The 18216-nt window shown below is 44.6% G+C and overlaps 1 protein-coding gene across 1 annotated transcript in view; it reads right to left on the bottom strand.

Moving 5' to 3' along the window:
- The window catches only part of GNPTAB (N-acetylglucosamine-1-phosphate transferase subunits alpha and beta), a 113385-nt gene extending 97177 nt beyond the window's left edge, over positions 1 to 16208 (bottom strand). Inside the window, exon 1 of the mRNA XM_056574563.1 lies at positions 15552 to 16208. Coding sequence (XP_056430538.1) covers positions 15552 to 15680 — 129 coding nt within the window. The 5' untranslated portion in view covers positions 15681 to 16208. The remainder of the gene's footprint in view (positions 1 to 15551) is intronic.
- Between the last annotated feature and the right edge of the window lie 2008 nt (positions 16209 to 18216).

The raw sequence follows: 18216 nt of genomic DNA, 5'->3' as shown, positions 1-18216 counted from the left end.
CTTCTAGTCACGCTGGCTGCACCTTCCCCCTCCTAGAGGTGCTATCAGTGTGAAAAGAAGTGGCCGCCTTACCTCCTCCATAACTAGTCCAGAGGTGAGCAAAACTACAGTATTGCACTCCAAAAACACATCTTATGGTTCGGCTGTCAATTCTTTTAGTCTGCATAAAAGTACTTCTACTTGTAATTTACCCCGATTGCTCCATGAAGTAATGTATGTGCATACAATAATCGACAATCGGAAAAACATTAAAAGTGGAACTACGGCATTATTGGTTGGAGGTCCAATCCTTGATTGGGTCTGGTACAAGAGTTGATGTTCCATTACACACCATGACTTAAAAAAAACATGAAAAACCCCCTTGCTAAATGGCCTTTCTACATAATAACAGCAGCAAAATGTCTTATATCCTTGTGATGGAAAAGGACTGATAGTCCTATTTAATAAAATTACAGAAACAAGAAGAATAGAATTTCTCTCAGCTGGGATAGATAACAGATTTAATTCTTTCAAAAAGATATGGAAACCATGGGACGACTTTTCAGAAAATCTGAGATCCCCTTAGACTGAATGGATTATGGGGCGGAGGTTGGGCACAACGCACTACTTTTCGTCTTCGATACTTTCCCATCTCTTTTCTCTCACTCGCTTCTATTACCCTCTTAATGTCCTCTGTTATACTGCCCTCTATTCTCTTCGTATTTCTTTTTGTTCTCTTTACTTCATTACTCTTGGCTATATCTTAAGTTTTAATGTCAGACCTCAGGATATTTTCAGACTGAATTAAACCTGGTGGAATTTGTTGTGGAGACCTTACAGCTGAAGGCACACTAACGGACGGGTCACAGGCAGATCTGCAGCATATGACCCTACCCTTAAGCTTTTATTAGGGGAGGGGCTTATTCACATTTATTACTTTTTTGTTTTTGTTTTTATTTTTACAATTTTTAGGGCAGCGTTTTCCAAACAGTGTGTCTCCAGTTGTTGCAATACTACAACTCCCAGCATGCCCAGACAGCCATAGGCATGCTGGGAGTTGTAGTTTTGCAACAGCTGGAGAAAGATTGGGGATTACTTGCAATCATGTGATTGCAGACACTGATAAGTGCCCTGCCATAGGAGCCTATAGCACAGCACTGATCAGTGTTATCGGCGCTCCATTACTACAGGCTTCTGAGGCTGTCTGCATATTTGGAGTGCTGACTGGACGTACTGGAGGCAGATAGGGAACCTCCGCCTGTCATTCCAGCTGATCGAGACCCCTCAGGTTTTATCGCTGGTGTCCTGATCAGCTCCACTGAGCTAACGGCATGTGGTTTTAGCAACTTTGATTGCGGCGTCTAAAGGGTTAATGCCGGACATCACCTGGATCAGTAATGCCTGGCATTAGCCAGGATGAAGCAAGCTCATCTCCTGAGCTCACATCTCAGATCCCCACCCCACAGCAGCCGTGGTGGGGTTAAGGCACCTCCTCCCAGCGCCAGGCACTGCTGGGAGGAAGAACAGTGAGACTCACGCCGGAGGGGGGCCGGGCCACGCTGCATGAAGGCTGAGCATACATCCGCCTCTGGGAACGGAGTCAGGATTGGGGGCTGCAGTGATTCACATGAAAGTCGGCTCCCGTGCTGCGTGGCCTGGCCTCTCCGGAATGAGTTGTACTACATAATCGCAAAATGTGTTGATGGCCGAAATCGTTATATCTTCAATTATAGTGAATCGTTTGCGGATTGCAATATATTGTGCAGCCCTACTAGTCACCATATTAGGAATATGGCACACACCGCTTGGCAGTTAAATTGTGCCAATAAAGCATTTAAATATACTGTCAGAACCCTGATCACCACAGCTGTAATGTACTTGGGACAGCTTGAGGGGTACTATAGACCAGACATGTGCTCTATAAAATTATAAAAAGAAAGAAAAAACTAAAGTGAAACAGTCAAGTCATTCCAGTCCAATGTTTTACTGTAAAGGAAAAAGTTGCAAGCAACTTGTGACAACCATAAAAACTGCAACTGTGTCAGAACCCTTGTGACAATTGAGCATCTGTTCCATGTCTCACAGTCCAACCGCTCTACTGTTATTTGCACAAAATTTTATAAATACCTGTCTATATCTCTGACAAAATGACAATGTCAAAAACAGCTAAACGGCACACTCCTGTTTAATACCCTGGGGACATTACAACCCCACAATATGTAGGATAACATAGTGCAGATAGTTTACTCAGTTTATCTTGAAATAATTGCTGTACATGTACTACTATCATTAGTTCTGCTTCCTATGGGCAGGAGTGACCCACCAGGGGTTGCATGGAGGCTTTTCTTTCAGTAGACTGTTTTAATGTTTACCCAAATATCCTGCTGTCTATAAGGGGGAGGGGCGGGGGCTGCTGTCTATAAGGGGGGCCTGCTCCCTACAAGGGGGGACCCTGCTGTCTACAAGGGAGACAAGAGGGAGCGCGGTCTACAAGGGTGGATCCCTGTCTACAAGGGGAGGGCCGTCTGTCTGTAAGGGGGCCAACAGGGAGCCCTGCCTACAAGGGGGGGGGGCCTGTTGTCTACAAGTGGGACACGGGGGGGGGGGCGCTGTCTACAAGGGGGACAAGAGGGGGGTGCTGTCTACAAGGGGGGCTGCCACTAATGTTTGCAACTATCTATACTACCTACTATTAAAGACAATCTTACAGCAGAGTCACCTGCACTAACTTGAATTTATAGGTAGATAGTGCAGGTGACCCGGTTTCTACCGCTGCTCACCATGTGAATGTCAGCGCAATCGCAACGAATACATCGGTCTCGCCGCCAATGCAAATTTCTTGCTCTGTCCAATGGAGGGGAGAGAAATCTTGGCTCATACTACAGCAGCCGCCTCCATTGTACACAACAAGGATCCACATATCAGCATGGTAAGCAGCGCAAGAAACCGGGTCACCCTGCTGCCAGATTCCCTTTAAAATATAAGTACTCGTACTTGGTATCGGCAAGTACTAGAATTAAAGTATCGGTACTCGTACTCGGTCTTAAAAAAATGGTTTCGGAACATCCCTAGTTTAACCCCTTAAAGGGGTATTCCGGGCAAAAACATTTTATTCCCTATCCAAAAGGATAGGGGATAAGATGTCTGATTGCAGGGAGCCTGCTGCTGAGACCCCCCGCGATCTCCGTGCAGCAGTTTTTTAACTATATACACCACATTATACATTATATATACATTATAACTATATACACCAAAATTGGTATGTGTAAAATAGTTTTTAAGTTTTTAATCGGTTTTAAGTTTTAAATCGGTTGTTTTGATGGGACTTTTTGATCGCTTTATACATTTATTTTATGGTATACGAAGTGACCAAAAATATGCAATTTTGGACCTTGGAGTTTTTTTTTATGAGTACACCGTTGACCGTGCAGTTTAATTAACATTATATCTTTATAGTTCGGACATGTGTTTATTTTTGTTTACAAATTTTTATTTTTTTATGGGAAAAGGGGGGTGATTCAAACTTTTATTAGGGAAGGGGGTTAAATCACATTTATTAAAAGGAGAGAAAACAAACATTCACTTACCTTCCTACGTTCCCCTGGAGCTCCGCAACAGCTGATCGGCTGGCGGGGCTGTCTGCTTCCTACTTCCTTTAGCCCGGGACGTCACACAGAGCTTCAGCCTATCACCGGCTTCAGCGATGTCCCACTATAGCCCCTATACTATAACATGTAATCTTCTGATTGCAAATACTGATCCAGCCTGGATCTCAGGCATGGAGCAATCGAGTGACAATCGGACGCCAAGGAGGAAGGTAGGGACCCTCTTCGTATGTCCTTAGTTGATTGGGACACCGCGGTGATCCCGATCAGCTCAACTGAGCTGCCGGGAAGCATTTTTCACATTATAGAAGCGGCGATCAACTTTGTTCGCTGCTTCCAAAGAGTTAATGCCAGACATCTGCCTGAACGGCGATGTCCGACATTAGCTATGGTTCCTGGCTGCTGATAGCGGCCAGGACCGTGCGGGTATGATGCGAGCTCAGCTCCTGAGCTTACTTCATAACCCTGCCGTGCCGCAGCACCAATTAAAAACATTGTTCTGCGGCAAGGGGTTAAAATAAACCTTTTGGCAAAAATCCCAGAAGAATTGTGAGACCACCATCACACACAGGTACCGTCACTATATTATGAACTACACTAACTTTACAGCTCCTGTAGAATAGTAAAAAAAAAAAAAAAAAAAATCCCTGAATACCCCTTTAATTATTACCAAAAAACAGCACCACACCTGTTCTCGGGTAATGTGTGGAATTACAACTTGGCTCCATTCACTTCATTAGAACTAAACAGTGTTTTTTGACGAAATTAGCTCTGTTTTACTATTCCTTTTAATCCAAGGCTTGACTAAATTGTTAAGAATCTAGTTAAGAAGCAAGTTAGGAGCCAGGATGTTGCACAGCACCTAACATGACGTCAGGAACAGGACGTTATGTGACATTATATGATCAGTCACTGGTTTCCCCTCCTCTCCCCGTGTCACAGTAATTATTGTCCCCTCATCTCCCCCGTGTGTCAGTTATTACTGTCCTCCCATGTCCCCTCATGTGTTACAGTCATTACTGTCCCCTAATCTCTCTGGGTGTCAGTCATTACTGTCTCCTCATCTTCCCCCTGCCTTTTTTGACCTTTTCTAAGACCTGTCAAAATGTTATTTTGACGGAACCTGTCACATTGAAAATGCAGTCTACTCCACATAATATAGAGCAGAAGGAGCTGAGCAGATTGATATAACGTTTTGTGGAAATACAATTTAGCAACTTGTCATTTATTCCTGTTAATTTCTGCTCATTCTGAGCTAAGTAGTCAAGTCCTACTCAGACACTGAGAGCTATCTTGATAAAAATGCATGTAGAGAAAGCTGTGTAGGACTGCCCACTTGACTACTTAGCCTAGAATGAGCAAAGTGGGCGGCCCATCTCAGTAACTGACAGCTTCCTACATGCACCCTTGTACGCAGAGATTTGCGTGAACAAAAGTTATTCTGGAACGTCAGGATACATCTGCTCAGCTCCTCCTGCTCTATAACATGCAGACTGGAGTGCATTTTCAAAGTCACAGGTGTCCTTTAAATGAAAGTAATGGGGGTTATCCAGGACTAGATAAACCATAGATTTTTTTTCTCTCTCAGAAAGAGAACTACCTGTCCTCTGTTTTTGTGTGGTATTGTAGCATAGTTCAGTTGAAGTGAATGGCTCCAATACCACACACAATTTTAGGAAAGAAGTTGTGCTTTTTTGTGTGAATAATTTTTCTACTCCCAAATAATCCCTTTAAATGGGTATTATCATCTAATTTTTGGCATATACACAGCATATGATCCTGACTCTGAGACCAACACATAATTCTAGATGGAGGGCCCTTGGCCTAGTCTACCCTGGTTATTGCCGGTTGTTTTCCACAGCTTGTGCAGCTTAATAGATGTCTATAGGAACTGTGTAAATAGGGCTTTGCATCATGAGCTATGCCGTTTACGTAACCCTCAAGTCATGCAAACAGCGCAGCTCGTGGTGCTGCTGTCTATGCGTTTCCCATGAACACATACGAAACATCACTGACTTTGCAGACAATGTTGGCTATTAAAAAGCAACCTGGATAATAAACCCTTGGTGATAAGAATTAAAGGGTACTCCCATGGAAAACTTTTTTTTTTTTTTAATCAACTGGTGCCAGAAAGTTAAACAGTATTGTAAATTACTTATATTAAAAATTCTTAATCCTTACAGTACTTTTTAGGGGCTGTATACTACAGAAGATATGCCTTTCTTTTTGGATTTCTCTTCTGTCATGACCACAGTGCTCTCTGCTGACCTCTGATGTCCATGTTAGGAACTGTCCAGAACAGCATATGTTTGCTATGGGGATTTTCTCCTGCTCTGGACAGTTCCTGAAATGGACAGAGATGTCAGAAGAGCACTGGGCTCATGATGTCAGCAGAGAGCTCTGTATTCCAAAAAGAAAATAATTTCCTCTGTAGTATTAAGCAGCTAATAAGTACTGGAAGGATTAAGATTTTTAAATTGAAGTAATTACAAATCTATGTAACTTTCTGCCACCAGTTGATTTAAAAAAAAAAAAATAATAAGTTTTCCACGGGAGTACCCCTTTAACCTGTTAAGGACATAGGACGTTCTCTAACGTCCTCACTACCTGGGCTTTAATGCCCAAGGACGTTAGAGAACGTCCTGTTGTATTTCCGGTCTCTGCCGCTCGCCGGGCAGAGATCGGAACTGGATGCCTGCTGAAATGCTTCAGCAGGCATCCAGGGCAAACGCCGAGGGGGGCCATGTAGGCGCAGGGAAAATCGCCCTTAGGGAAATCGCCCTTGCGATCTGCGGCGATACCGGGCTGATCGGGTCTCTGGGAACCGACCGCCCGGTAATTTCGCATGATCCCGGCTGTCACAGACAGCCAGGACCATGCTGAAGTATCGGAGCGAGGTGGCAAGCCTGCCACCTCCTCCTATACCCTGCGATCCGTCGGTTAGTTAACCGACCAATCGCAGGAGGGGGGGCGGTTACTTCCTCCCGTCCTGCCCGGCCCCTTGAAGTCCGGAGAGGACGGGAGGAAGACCGGAGGATGCGGCGGGGGACGGGGGAGTGCTGGGGACCGGCCCCGGTACTTACCTCGTCCCTGAAGACCCGGATCCCGGCGATGAAGATGGCGGCGGCGGCGACAGGTGAGTAGATCTTCAGCCGCGGTCGGGCCCTTTACAGCAATGCACGTCGCCGTAAAGCGACATGCATTGCTGTATTGGGACCCTGTAAACTACAACTCCCAGCATGCCCAGACAGCCCTTGGCGTCTGGGCATGCTGGGAGTTGCAGTTTTGCAACATCTGGAGGTCCGCAGTTTGGAGACCACTGTGCCCTTCCAGATGTTGCAAAACTACACATGCTCAGCATGCCCTTACTGTCCAGGCATGCTGGGAGTTGTAGTTCTGTAACATCTGGCCCTTCAGATGTTGCAGAACTACAACTCCCAGCATGCCTGGACAGTTTTGGCATACTGGGAGTTGTAGTTTTGCAACATCTGGAAGGGCACAGATTGGGAACCACTGTATTAGTGGTCTGCAAACTGTAGTCCTCCAGATGTTGCAAAACTACAACTCCCAGCATGCTGGGAGTTGTAGTTCGGCAACATCTGGCTCTAAAGATGTTGCCAGACTACTACTCCCAGCATGCCTGAGAATGCTGGGAGTTGTGGTTTTGCAACAACTGGAGGCACACTGGTTGGGAAACATTGTCTGTTTCCTAACTCAGTGTTTCCCAACCGTGTGCCTCCAGCTGTTGCAAAACTATAACTACCAGCATGCACTGATAAACTGTGCATGCTGGGAGTTGTAGTTTTGTAACAGCTGGAGGTCCCCCCCTGTGAATGTACAGGGTACATTCAAATGGGCAGGGGGCTTACAGTGAGTATCAGGCTGCAAGTTTGCGATGCAGCAAATTTTGCGCGGCAGCTCAAACTCCCAGCGGGAACTCGCTGTAATCCCCCGCCCGTGTGACTGTACCCTAAAAACACTACACTACACTACACTAACACAAAATAAAATAAAAAGTAAAAAACACTACATATACACATACCCCTACACAGCCCCCCTCCCCAATAAAAAACGTCCGGTACGCCACTGCTTCCAGAATGGAGCCTCCAGCTGTTGCAAAACAACAACTCCCAGTATTGCTGGACAGCCGTTGACTGTCCAAGCATGCTGGGAGTTTTGCAACAGCTGGAGGCACCCTGTTTGGGAATCACTGGCGTAGAATACCCCTATGTCCACCCCTATGCAAATCCCTAATTCAGGCCTCAAATGCGCATGGCGCTCTCACTTTGGAGCCCTGTCGTATTTCAAGGAAACAGCTTAGGGTAACATATGGGGTATCGCCGTACTCGGGAGAAATTGTGTTACAAATTTTGGGGGGATTTTTCTCCTTTAACCCCTTATGAAAAGGTGACGTTGGGGTCTACAACAGCGTGTTAGTGTAAAAAAATAAAAATTTTTACACTAACACGCTGGTGTTGCCCTATACTGTTCATTTTGACAAGAGGTAAAAGGGAAAAACGCCCCCCAAAATTTGTACTGCAATTTCTCCCGAGTACGGAGATACCCCATAAGTGGGCGCAAACTTCTCTGGGGGCGCACAACAAGGCCCAGAAGGGAGAGTGCACCATGTACATTTGAGGTGATTTGCACAGGGGTGGCTGATTGTTACAGCGGTTTTGACAAACGCAAAAAAAAAAAAAAAAACACATGTGACCCCATTTCGGAAACTACACCCCTCACGGAATATAATGAGGGGTGAAGTGAGAATTTACACCGCACAGGTGTCTGACAGATCTTTGGAAGAGTGGGCTGTGCAAATTAAAAATGTTGTACAGCCCACTGTTCCAAATGCTCACTGTACCCCTTGTTACGTTCCTCAAGGGGTCTAGTTTCCAAAATGGTATGCCATGTGGGGGTTATTTTGCTGTCCTGGCACCATAGGGTCTTCCTAAATGCGACATGCCCCCCGAGCAAAATTTGCTCTCCAAAAGCCAAATATGACTCCTTCTCTTCTGAGCATTGTAGTTCGCCCGTAGTGCACTTCAGGTCCACTTATGGGGTACCTTCATACTCAGAAGAGATGGGGTTACAAATTTTGGGGGGTATTTTCTGCTATTAACCCTTGCAAAAATTTGAAATTTGGGGGGGAAACACACATTTTTGTGAAAAAATATATATTTTTTTTTACATATGCAAAAGTCGTGAAACCCCTGTGGGGTATTAAGGCTCACTTTATTCCTTGTTACGTTCCTCAAGGGGTCTAGTTTCCAAAATGGTATGCCATGTGAGGGTTTTTTGCTGTTGTGGCACCATAGGGGCTTCCTAAATGCGACATGCCCCCCGACCAAAATTTGCTCTCCAAAAGCCAAATATGACTCCTTCTCTTCTGAGCATTGTAGTTCGCCCGTAGTGCACTTCAGGTCCACTTATGGGGTACTTTCATACTCAGAAGAGATGGGGTTACAAATTTTGGGGGGTATTTTCTGCTATTAACCCTTGCAAAAATTTGAAATTTGGGGGGGAAACACACATTTTAGTGAAAAAATATATATTTTTTTTTACATATGCAAAAGTCGTGAAACACCTGTGGGGTATTAAGGTTCACTTTACCCCTTGTTACGTTCCCCAAGGGGTCTAGTTTCCAAAATGGTATGCCATGTGGGGATTTTTTGCTGTTCTGGTACCATAGGGGCTTCCTAAATGCAACATGCCCCCCAAAAACCATTTCAGAAAAACGTACTCTCCAAAATTCCCTTGTCGCTCCTTCGCTTCTGAGCCCTCTACTGCGCCCGCCGAACACTTTACATAGACATATGAGATATGTGCTTACTCGAGAGAAATTGGGCTACAAATAGAAGTATACATTTTCTCCTTTTACCCCTTGTAAAAATTCAAAAATTGGGTCTACAAGAACATGCGAGTGTAAAAAATGAAGATGGTGAATTTTCTCCTTCACTTTGCTGCTATTCCTGTGAAACACCTAAAGGGTTAAAACGCTGACTGAATGTCATTTTGAATACTTTGGGGGGTGCAGTTTTTATAATGGGGTCATTTGTGGGGTATTTCTAATATGAAGACCCTTCAAATCCACTTCAAACCTGAACTGGTCCCTGAAAAATAGTGAGTTTGAAAATTTTGTGAAAAATTGGAAAATTACTGCTGAACTTTGAAGCCCTCTGATGTCTTCCAAAAGTAAAATCACGTCAATTTTATGATGCAAACATAAAGTAGACATATTGTATTTGTGAATAAAAATGTTTTTTATTTGGAATATCCATTTTCCTTACAAGCAGAGAGCTTCAAAGTTAGAAAAATGCAAAATTTTCAATTTTTTCAGCAAATTTTGAAATTTTTCACTTTAAAACGATGCAAGTATCGACAAAATTTTACCAATAACATAAAGTAGAATATGTCATGAAAAAACAATCTCGGAATCAGAATGATAGGTAAAAGCATTCCAGAGTTATTAATGTTTAAAGTGACAGTGGTCAGATGTTCAAAAAACGCTCCGGTCCTAAGGTGTAAAATGGCCTGGTCCTTAAGCACCAAAAATTTCCAAAGGAAATGTATCCACCAATCAGGTCCCCAAAAACTGTAAAAATAAATTAACCTAGATTCTTAAAAAATTGACAATACAGAATAGATACCTTTTTACTCCCTTAACCATAACTCCCTTATCCGACGTGCTTCTCCCACAATTTCTAGTGGGTTTATCAGGGGAGCGATGAAAGTGAGTAATGATAGAACTGCACATGCAATAGACAATACCAACTTGATAGAAGAATGTGAACACAGCACTCACCAGGTAGTTATTCCAAAGTGCATCTTTATTGAATTAAAAGTCCAGCGGCATACACAGGCAGGGGAGCAGGTGAACAGGCATGCAGGAGGGGGGGGCTACGGATCGTTGTGCGCACGTAGCGCTTCGTCAGGTCGTGGACGCATGAAGACGCACTTTTGAATAACTACCTGGTGAGTGCTGTATTCACATTCTGCTATCAAGTTGGTATTGTCTTATGCATCTATACTTTTGACGCCATTGCACCCCAGTCATTCATTACGGCTAAGGCATAATTTTTCCTCTCCATGTGAATTGCACCTCATCCATACCTGCAAGTACCCCTGGGTTGGTGCCAGTAATACACTCTATAGTGATACACAGCACATGCCATAGAGATTCATTTGGTCATTTTCCCTCAATTCAATACGTTAGGTAAGGGAGGGATAGTTTATAGCAGACAGGTAGGGAGAGCTGGGTGATTCTTGAGTTTAGGGATTGAGCACCTGTTTCCCTTTACTTTCCCCTCACTAATTGTTTGATGTATGTATACACTCCATTATTATTGACTGATAGAAAAGGTTAAGTTTTATTACAATTTTTGGTGACCTAAATTGGTGAATACAATTACTTGTGGAATTATTTTTGGATGTGTATAATACAGTATCAACTGGAAGTCAGTGAATGATAATGCCAGAGTAGGAAAAATACACCAAGGTTGTCCTGATGGCACAACACCGAAATAGCAACAGCTGTGTCGCCACACCATACTTCCTTCCTGTGTCACAACCTTTTATCCACAGACAGAATAAAACAGTCACCCCCCTAGAAACATTGCTTTATATAGCACCACTTCAGTTGGCTGGTGTAATGCCACACATTGCATATAGACTGTATAAATGTGATATCCTGAAGATGACACCACACAATCCTGAGACCCGCTGTGATCGTGAGTTAGAAGACAGCGCGTGCTTCACTCTCTGGCTGTCAATCAAATCAGACTTGTTTTAGTCCAGTGGTCCCAAAGTTGCGGCCCTCCAGATGTTGCAAGACTACAACTCCCAGCATGCCTGGACAGCCAACGGCTGTCCAGGCATGCTGGGAATTGTAGTTTTGCAACATCTGGAGGGCCACAGCTTGGGGACCACTATTTTAGTCTATGCCAGTGTTTCCCAAACAGGCTGTCTCCAGCTGTTCTAAAACTACAACTCCTAGCATGTGTGGAGTTGTAGTGTTGCAAAAGCTGGAAGCACAATGGTTGGGAAACACCTGGGAGTGAAGAGCGTTGTCATGCACTTCACCAGCTTATAACTTGAGATCTAAACTTTTGACATGTCAAATGTTTTTTAATGACAGTAATACTTTAAAGGGGTTCTCCGGTGCTAAGACATCTTATCCCCTATCCAAAGGATAGGGTATAAGATGCCTGATCGCAGGGGTCCCACCGAGATCTTGCACGCAGCACCCCGTTAGAATCAGTCCCCTGAGCGTGTTCGCTCCGGGTTTGATTACTGGCGTTCACGGGGATGGAGCATTGTGACGCGGGACCCCCGCGATCAGGCATCTTATCCCCTATCCTTTGGATAGGGGATAAGATGTCTTAGCGCCTGAGTACCCCTTTAAAAGGGTTTATCCAGGATAAGGAAAAACATAGCTAATTTCTTCCAGAAACAACGCACTCTTGTCCTTGGTTTGTGTGTATTATTGCAGCTCAATTCCATTGAAGTGAACGGACCTGAGTAGTAATACCACATACAACCTGATTGCAGATGTGATGCTGTTTCTGGAAATAAGCAGCTATGTTTTCCTAATCCTGGATAACAGGATGAACTGTCTGCCTCAGAGCGAACAGGGAATGTGCTGGTTATTTGGCGGATCATTCATCACAGATTCCCCTTTAGGACACAGTCACCAATAAATATGTCAGCTTAGCTAAATTTCCCACTGAACAGAACACAATATGATCTACTTTCCCACTCTGCGCTCCTCCCATATAGGATATTTTTGGCTGAGTGTCCCATATACTCTATAATGGGGTCATTACTGGTCAAGTGCTGAGAAAAATGTTTCCTCCTCAGGGCCTGGTACACTGCTCAGGTGCCACGGGAGTGGGGGAAGAAGGGTGCACTGAGTGTGTGCTGTAGGACAGTAAGAGGTGCTCAGTCAGGTACCACCAGGTCTGGTAACACGGGCTTCTTCCTCTTTTGTCCCAGCACACAGTGTCCTTCTCCCGGCTGCTCCTGGTATCTGCCGACTCAACTGTTAGACTATGTTCACATGCTGTAATGTCCGTGCGGACATTCTGGACACAGCGGGGCGGCGGACAATCTGCTGACGCTAGGACTGCACCAGAATGCGCCATCTCATGGACGGCTATATATATATTCCGTGCAGTCTCTGCACAAAGAATGAACGCTTCATTCGGAAACATCTGGCAAGGAAATTCCGTCGTGTGCTCAGAGCAGCAGAATCCTGTTGAATTTATCTGGACTTTGCTGCAGTGGAATCTCCTTGCTGGACTCCAATGCGGAATTCGGCAAGGAAATTCTGCCGTGTGAACCTAGCCGAAGGCTATATTTACATGGCAGAATTTCCACACAGATTACACATCAAATTAATGCCCAACAGACTGTAAACAGATTCTGCACTCCCATTCACACTTCAGAATTTCCACATGCGAATTCGGCATTTATTCCGCATAAGCCAGAAATCAACCAAACAATTGTGGACGCGGAATTGGTGCAGATGTGTGGAAATTCTGCCATGTGATTATAGCCTTAGACTATGTTCACAGGGGGGGGGGGAATGTCCGCGCGGAAAATGGTTCTGTTGTTAGACTACGCTGTCCTATGTAGGGACAGTATAGTTTAGGGACAGGTGCCCTCTCCTATTGATGGCTGCCGACCACACGTTTCGCGTCTTGGAAAATAAACAGCGGCATCTGTCAGCATTAGTGGGGTCCATTTAATGGATATATTACAACCTATGGGTGATGTATCCATTAAACGGATGTCAATGGGGGATGGATTCCACGATCTGACATCCATCTGTCACCAATAGTCTATCATATACTATTTATGTCATAAAATGCTACAAAACCTCATAAAACATATTTTACTAACCTACACCATAAAAATGCAGATCCTAAAGACACTCTGTTCACCTCCATCCCCAATCCCAGCACCTGCCGGAAGCCATCTCTGAGGTCTGTAAACTGCTGCTCCTCCCCTGCAGAGAGGCTCCAGCTCATAGGTAAACCCTTTAGGTGCTGTCTCCTCTTTCTTACCCCTTTTACCCCTTCAGGTACTATCCCTTCTATTATTCCCCTGTTAACACTTCCAGTGCTGTGCCCCTCTTTCTCCCTGAAATGTAGCTCACTTTTTTTTTTTTTTTTATGGACCCATTGTGCCCAGGAAGCAAAAAGTAAAAAAAAAAAAAAAAATACTTTAAAAAAGGAAAAAAACTGTCCGATATTTTCTCCCGCACTATCCACAGTACTGGTGGATAGTGTGGGAGATGCTGATTAAAACGAGCCCTACCTTGCCCGGATCCGCCCGACCATTTGCCCGCAATTGTAGTTTTAATCTATGTGTATATCTTGCTGTAACTGGCACGGGTGGGGCTTCTGCAGGTTAACTGGCACTGACGTCAGCGCCGCTTATGAATATTCATCCCCCCTCCCTCCAGTTAGGAGCGGCGAAGAGAGGGAGAGCTGGAGGGAGGGGGGATGAATATTCATAAGTGCCGCTGACATCAGTGCCAGTTAACCTGCAGAAGCCCCGCCCGTGCCAGCTACAGCAAGATATACACACAGAATAAAACTACAATTGCGGGCGAACGGCCACGCGGATCCGGTCAAGGTAGGGCTCATTTTAATCAGCGTTTCCCGCACTATCCATCAGTACCTGTGGCTAATGTGGGAGAAAATATCTGACAGTTTTCCTTTAACTCACCTTCCGCCGCTGCCCCATTGCACAGATATAGCTCTTCTGTCCTTGTCCTCTTCCTGCTTTTGTGTGCACGTATCGTCACACTGCCATCAGTATATTGCCGACCACAGCATTGTCCAACCTCGGTAGGCGATACCCCGAGTGCAGGGTCATGTAACAGGCCCGGGCAGCAGCGCTCAGCGTTTCACCGGCCGAGGCGGGACATCGTTGGCTCTGGAGATGTCATGATCCCATTGTGCCCGGGCTGCAAAAATCGCAATGTGAAAATCCGTACACAAAAAAGCAGGAAGAGGACCAGGCCAGAAGAGCGATATCGGGAGGGGCGGAAAGTGAGTTAAAGTCCATTTTATAACTTTTTGCAGCCTGGGCACAATGGGATCATGAAAAGAAAATGCTGCAGTACTCCTTTAACACTTTAAGTGCTGTTACCTCTTCACAATGTGGTCTCCACTTCCTCCCGTCCCCCCCATTAACTCTTCCCTGGTCCCCTGTTCTCGTTTTCTTTTTCGAAAAAATTATCATCCAACTAATCCATTATGACAATATTCGTCAGTTGCAGCCCCAGTAGTAAGTATAAAAAAAGACATGTATAAGGGGAAGGGGTTAATAGGCTAGCCACACCAACCTATGGAGGCCACCATATTATTCTGATTGATGTGGGTAATAACTGGTGGTCTCATAAGCATCTCCTTGCAAAAGTTGCATCTAGAGATGAGCGAACTTACAGTAAATTCGATTCGTCACGAACTTCTCGGCTCGGCAGTTGATGACTTATCCTGCATAAATTAGTTCAGCTTTCAGGTGCTCCTGTAGGCTGGAAAAGGTGGATACAGTCCTAGGAGACTCTTTCCTAGGAATGTATCCACCTTTTCCAGCCCACCGGAGCACCTGAAAGCTGAACTAATTCATGCAGGATAAGTCATCAACTGCCGAGCCGAGAAGTTTGTGACGAATCAAATTTACTGTAAGTTCGCTCATCTCTAGTTGCATCCATTGGAATGCATATATATATATATATATATACGTATAAATTGTTGGTCTTCTGACTTGATGACTTACACCAGGGTTTCCCAACCAGAGTGCCTCCAGCTGTTGCAAAACTACAACTCCCAGCATGCTGGGAGTTGCAGTTTTGCAACAGCTGGAGGCAGCCTGGTTGGGAAACACTGACTTAAATACACACATACATACATACATAAAACCTGCAAACAGCTGTCTGGCAAGGAAAGGGTTACTCACCTCTCCAAACTGCAGAGCCGAGACGATCATCAGCACCATGCCCCCAAAGCAGAGGTAGAGGCCATACCTGTGGGACAGGCAGGTATAGGTCTGTCTCTGCAGGAGTTTCAGCAGGGAGTTGAGCAGCATGGCAGGACGGGCAGCATCCCTTAGCCACCTTCACCAGCCCCGGCCACCAAGTCACGTGTAGAGCAGCCAGTCACTGTCACTATGTCCCGGAACCAGACCTGAGCAGCCGAGCGCCGATACTGCGCACGCTCACACAATAGCACAGAGCGAGGACGTAGGCGGTCTATTGCGCGTCCTGAGCTGTGTCTCGTTACGGTGGGTGACGGAAGTTGGGGGATGGCCGTGCACCGCACAATGTACACAACGTCCATGAGGTGATATCCGTGTATGAGCACATAGAAGACCGCACTGCAGCCCCCTAGACATCCTGGCTGCCTGCTCGTCACATGACAGACTTCATGCATGCTTTGTTTAACCCCTTGAGGACACAGGCGATTACATTTTAGCGTTTTCGTTTTTTCCTCCTCTCCTTTTAGGAGACGTAGGGGGAGATTTATCAAACTGTTTAGACGTCTATATTTGTCTCTCAGAAAGTCTCAGTCTATTTAGTTGAGACTTTTACGAGACTTTTGCTTAAGGCTGGGTTCACACCACGTTTTTGCAATGCAGTTCCCGTATCAGGGTTTTGATAAAAAAAATAAAAAAAAAATAAAGTTTCATTTGTTTGATTGAAATTCCAAGAAAAAAACTGCCAAGTCAAAAACTGTATGGTGAAAACAGTTCTGTACGGTTCCCAATGACTCCCATTAGAGATGAGCGAACTTACAGTATATTCGATTCGTCACAAACTTCTCGGCTCGGCAGTTGATGACTTTTCCTGCATAAATTAGTTCAGCTTTCCGGTGGGCTGGAAAAGGTGGATACACTCCTAGGAGACTCTTTCCTAGGAATGTATCCACCTTTTCCAGCCCACCGGAGCACCTGAAGGCTGAACTAATTTACGCAGGGTAAGTCATCAACTGCCGAGCCGAGAAGTCCGTGACGAATTAAATTTACTGTAAGTTCGCTCATCTCTAACTCCCATGTTAAAAAAAAAAAATACTAAAAAGTAAACGGTTTAATAAACTTTTTCACCCAAACCAAAAAACGTGGAAGACTACGGTTTTGGGTACAGGTAAAAAAACGGATAAAACCGTATAAAACGCAAAACGGACTAAACCGGATGATGCGTTTGACATACGGTTTACAATGTTAAGTCAATGCATACGGTTTTCTATACAGTTCTATACGGTTAACCGTATATGGGAACTGTATAGCAAAAACTTGGTGTGCATGCACCCGTAGACTATGGATTTGGGTACAGGAAATAAACTGACAAAACCGTACAGGATGCAAAACGGACACAACCTGATGCATCTTTTAGCATATGGTTTTCAATGGAGAGTCAATGCATACGGTTTTCAAATTAAAAACGTATATGGGAACTGTATTGCAAAAACGTGGTGTAAACCCAGCTTTTAGAGCCCTTCTCCACAGAAATAGTATAGTGGTCTACAATAGATGATAAAATGCAGTGGTCAGGAATTTATCAAATAAGACTTTTATTGGAAAGTCTCAAAAAAGTCTCATCAACGGAAAATATGCCTGAAATATCAGATCTGGCGTAAATCCAATCTAGTTAGGCTGCGTTCACACAGATGTCTAGACCCGTCCCGTTCTTCTCCCATCAAAAATAAAAATGGACTTTAAAAAAAAAAACTGACAATAATGGATGCAAACGGATGTGATCTGTTTTATTGTTCTGAGCATGCTCAGAAGTAAAAACAGATTGAGAAAACAGATGCAAACAGATGACGCTAACCCCTTAACGATGCAGGACGAAAATGTACGTCCTGGTGCGGTGGAACTTAACGCACCAGGACGTTCATTTATGTCCTGCACATGACCGCGATCATCGGAGCAATGCATGGGTCATGCGCGGCAGTTACCGGCTGGTGATAGCAGCTAGGGACCCGCGGATAATGGCCGACATCTGCGATCGCGCGGATGTCCGCCATTAACCCCTCAGATGCCGTGATCAATACAGATCACGGTATCTGCGGGAGTGCAATCAGAAAAATGCATGATCGGATCGCACGGAGCGCTGCCACGGCAATCCGATCATCTGTAATGGCGGACGGAGGTCCCCTCACCTGCCTCCATCCGTCTTCACCTGCCTCCATCCGTCTGCCGGCTTCTTCTCTGGTCTGAGATCCAGCAGACCAGAGCAGAAGATCACCGATAAAACTGATCAGTGCTATGTCCTATGCATAGCACTGAACAGTATTAGCTATCAAATGGGGACTATTAAAGTGTAAAAATAAAAGTAAACAAAATGTAAAAAATCCCCTCCCCCAATAAAAATGCAAATTGTCCCTTTTTCCCCATTTCCCCTCCAAAAAGTGTAAAAATGTTTTTTTTTTAAATAAACATATTTGGTATCGCCGGCGTGCGTAAATATCCGGACTATTACATTTATAATGTTAATTATCTTGTACGGTGAATGGCGTGAGTGTAAAAAAAAAAGTCTGCTTTTTTTTATAACATTTTATTCCCAAAAATATTAATAAAAAAATTTACTAAAAGTTTTATATATGCAAATGTGGTATAAAAAAAG

Source organism: Hyla sarda, chromosome 4 (genome assembly GCF_029499605.1).
Source record: "Hyla sarda isolate aHylSar1 chromosome 4, aHylSar1.hap1, whole genome shotgun sequence".
Taxonomy (NCBI): Eukaryota; Metazoa; Chordata; class Amphibia; order Anura; family Hylidae; genus Hyla; species Hyla sarda.
This window is presented reverse-complemented; position numbering and strand designations above follow the sequence as displayed.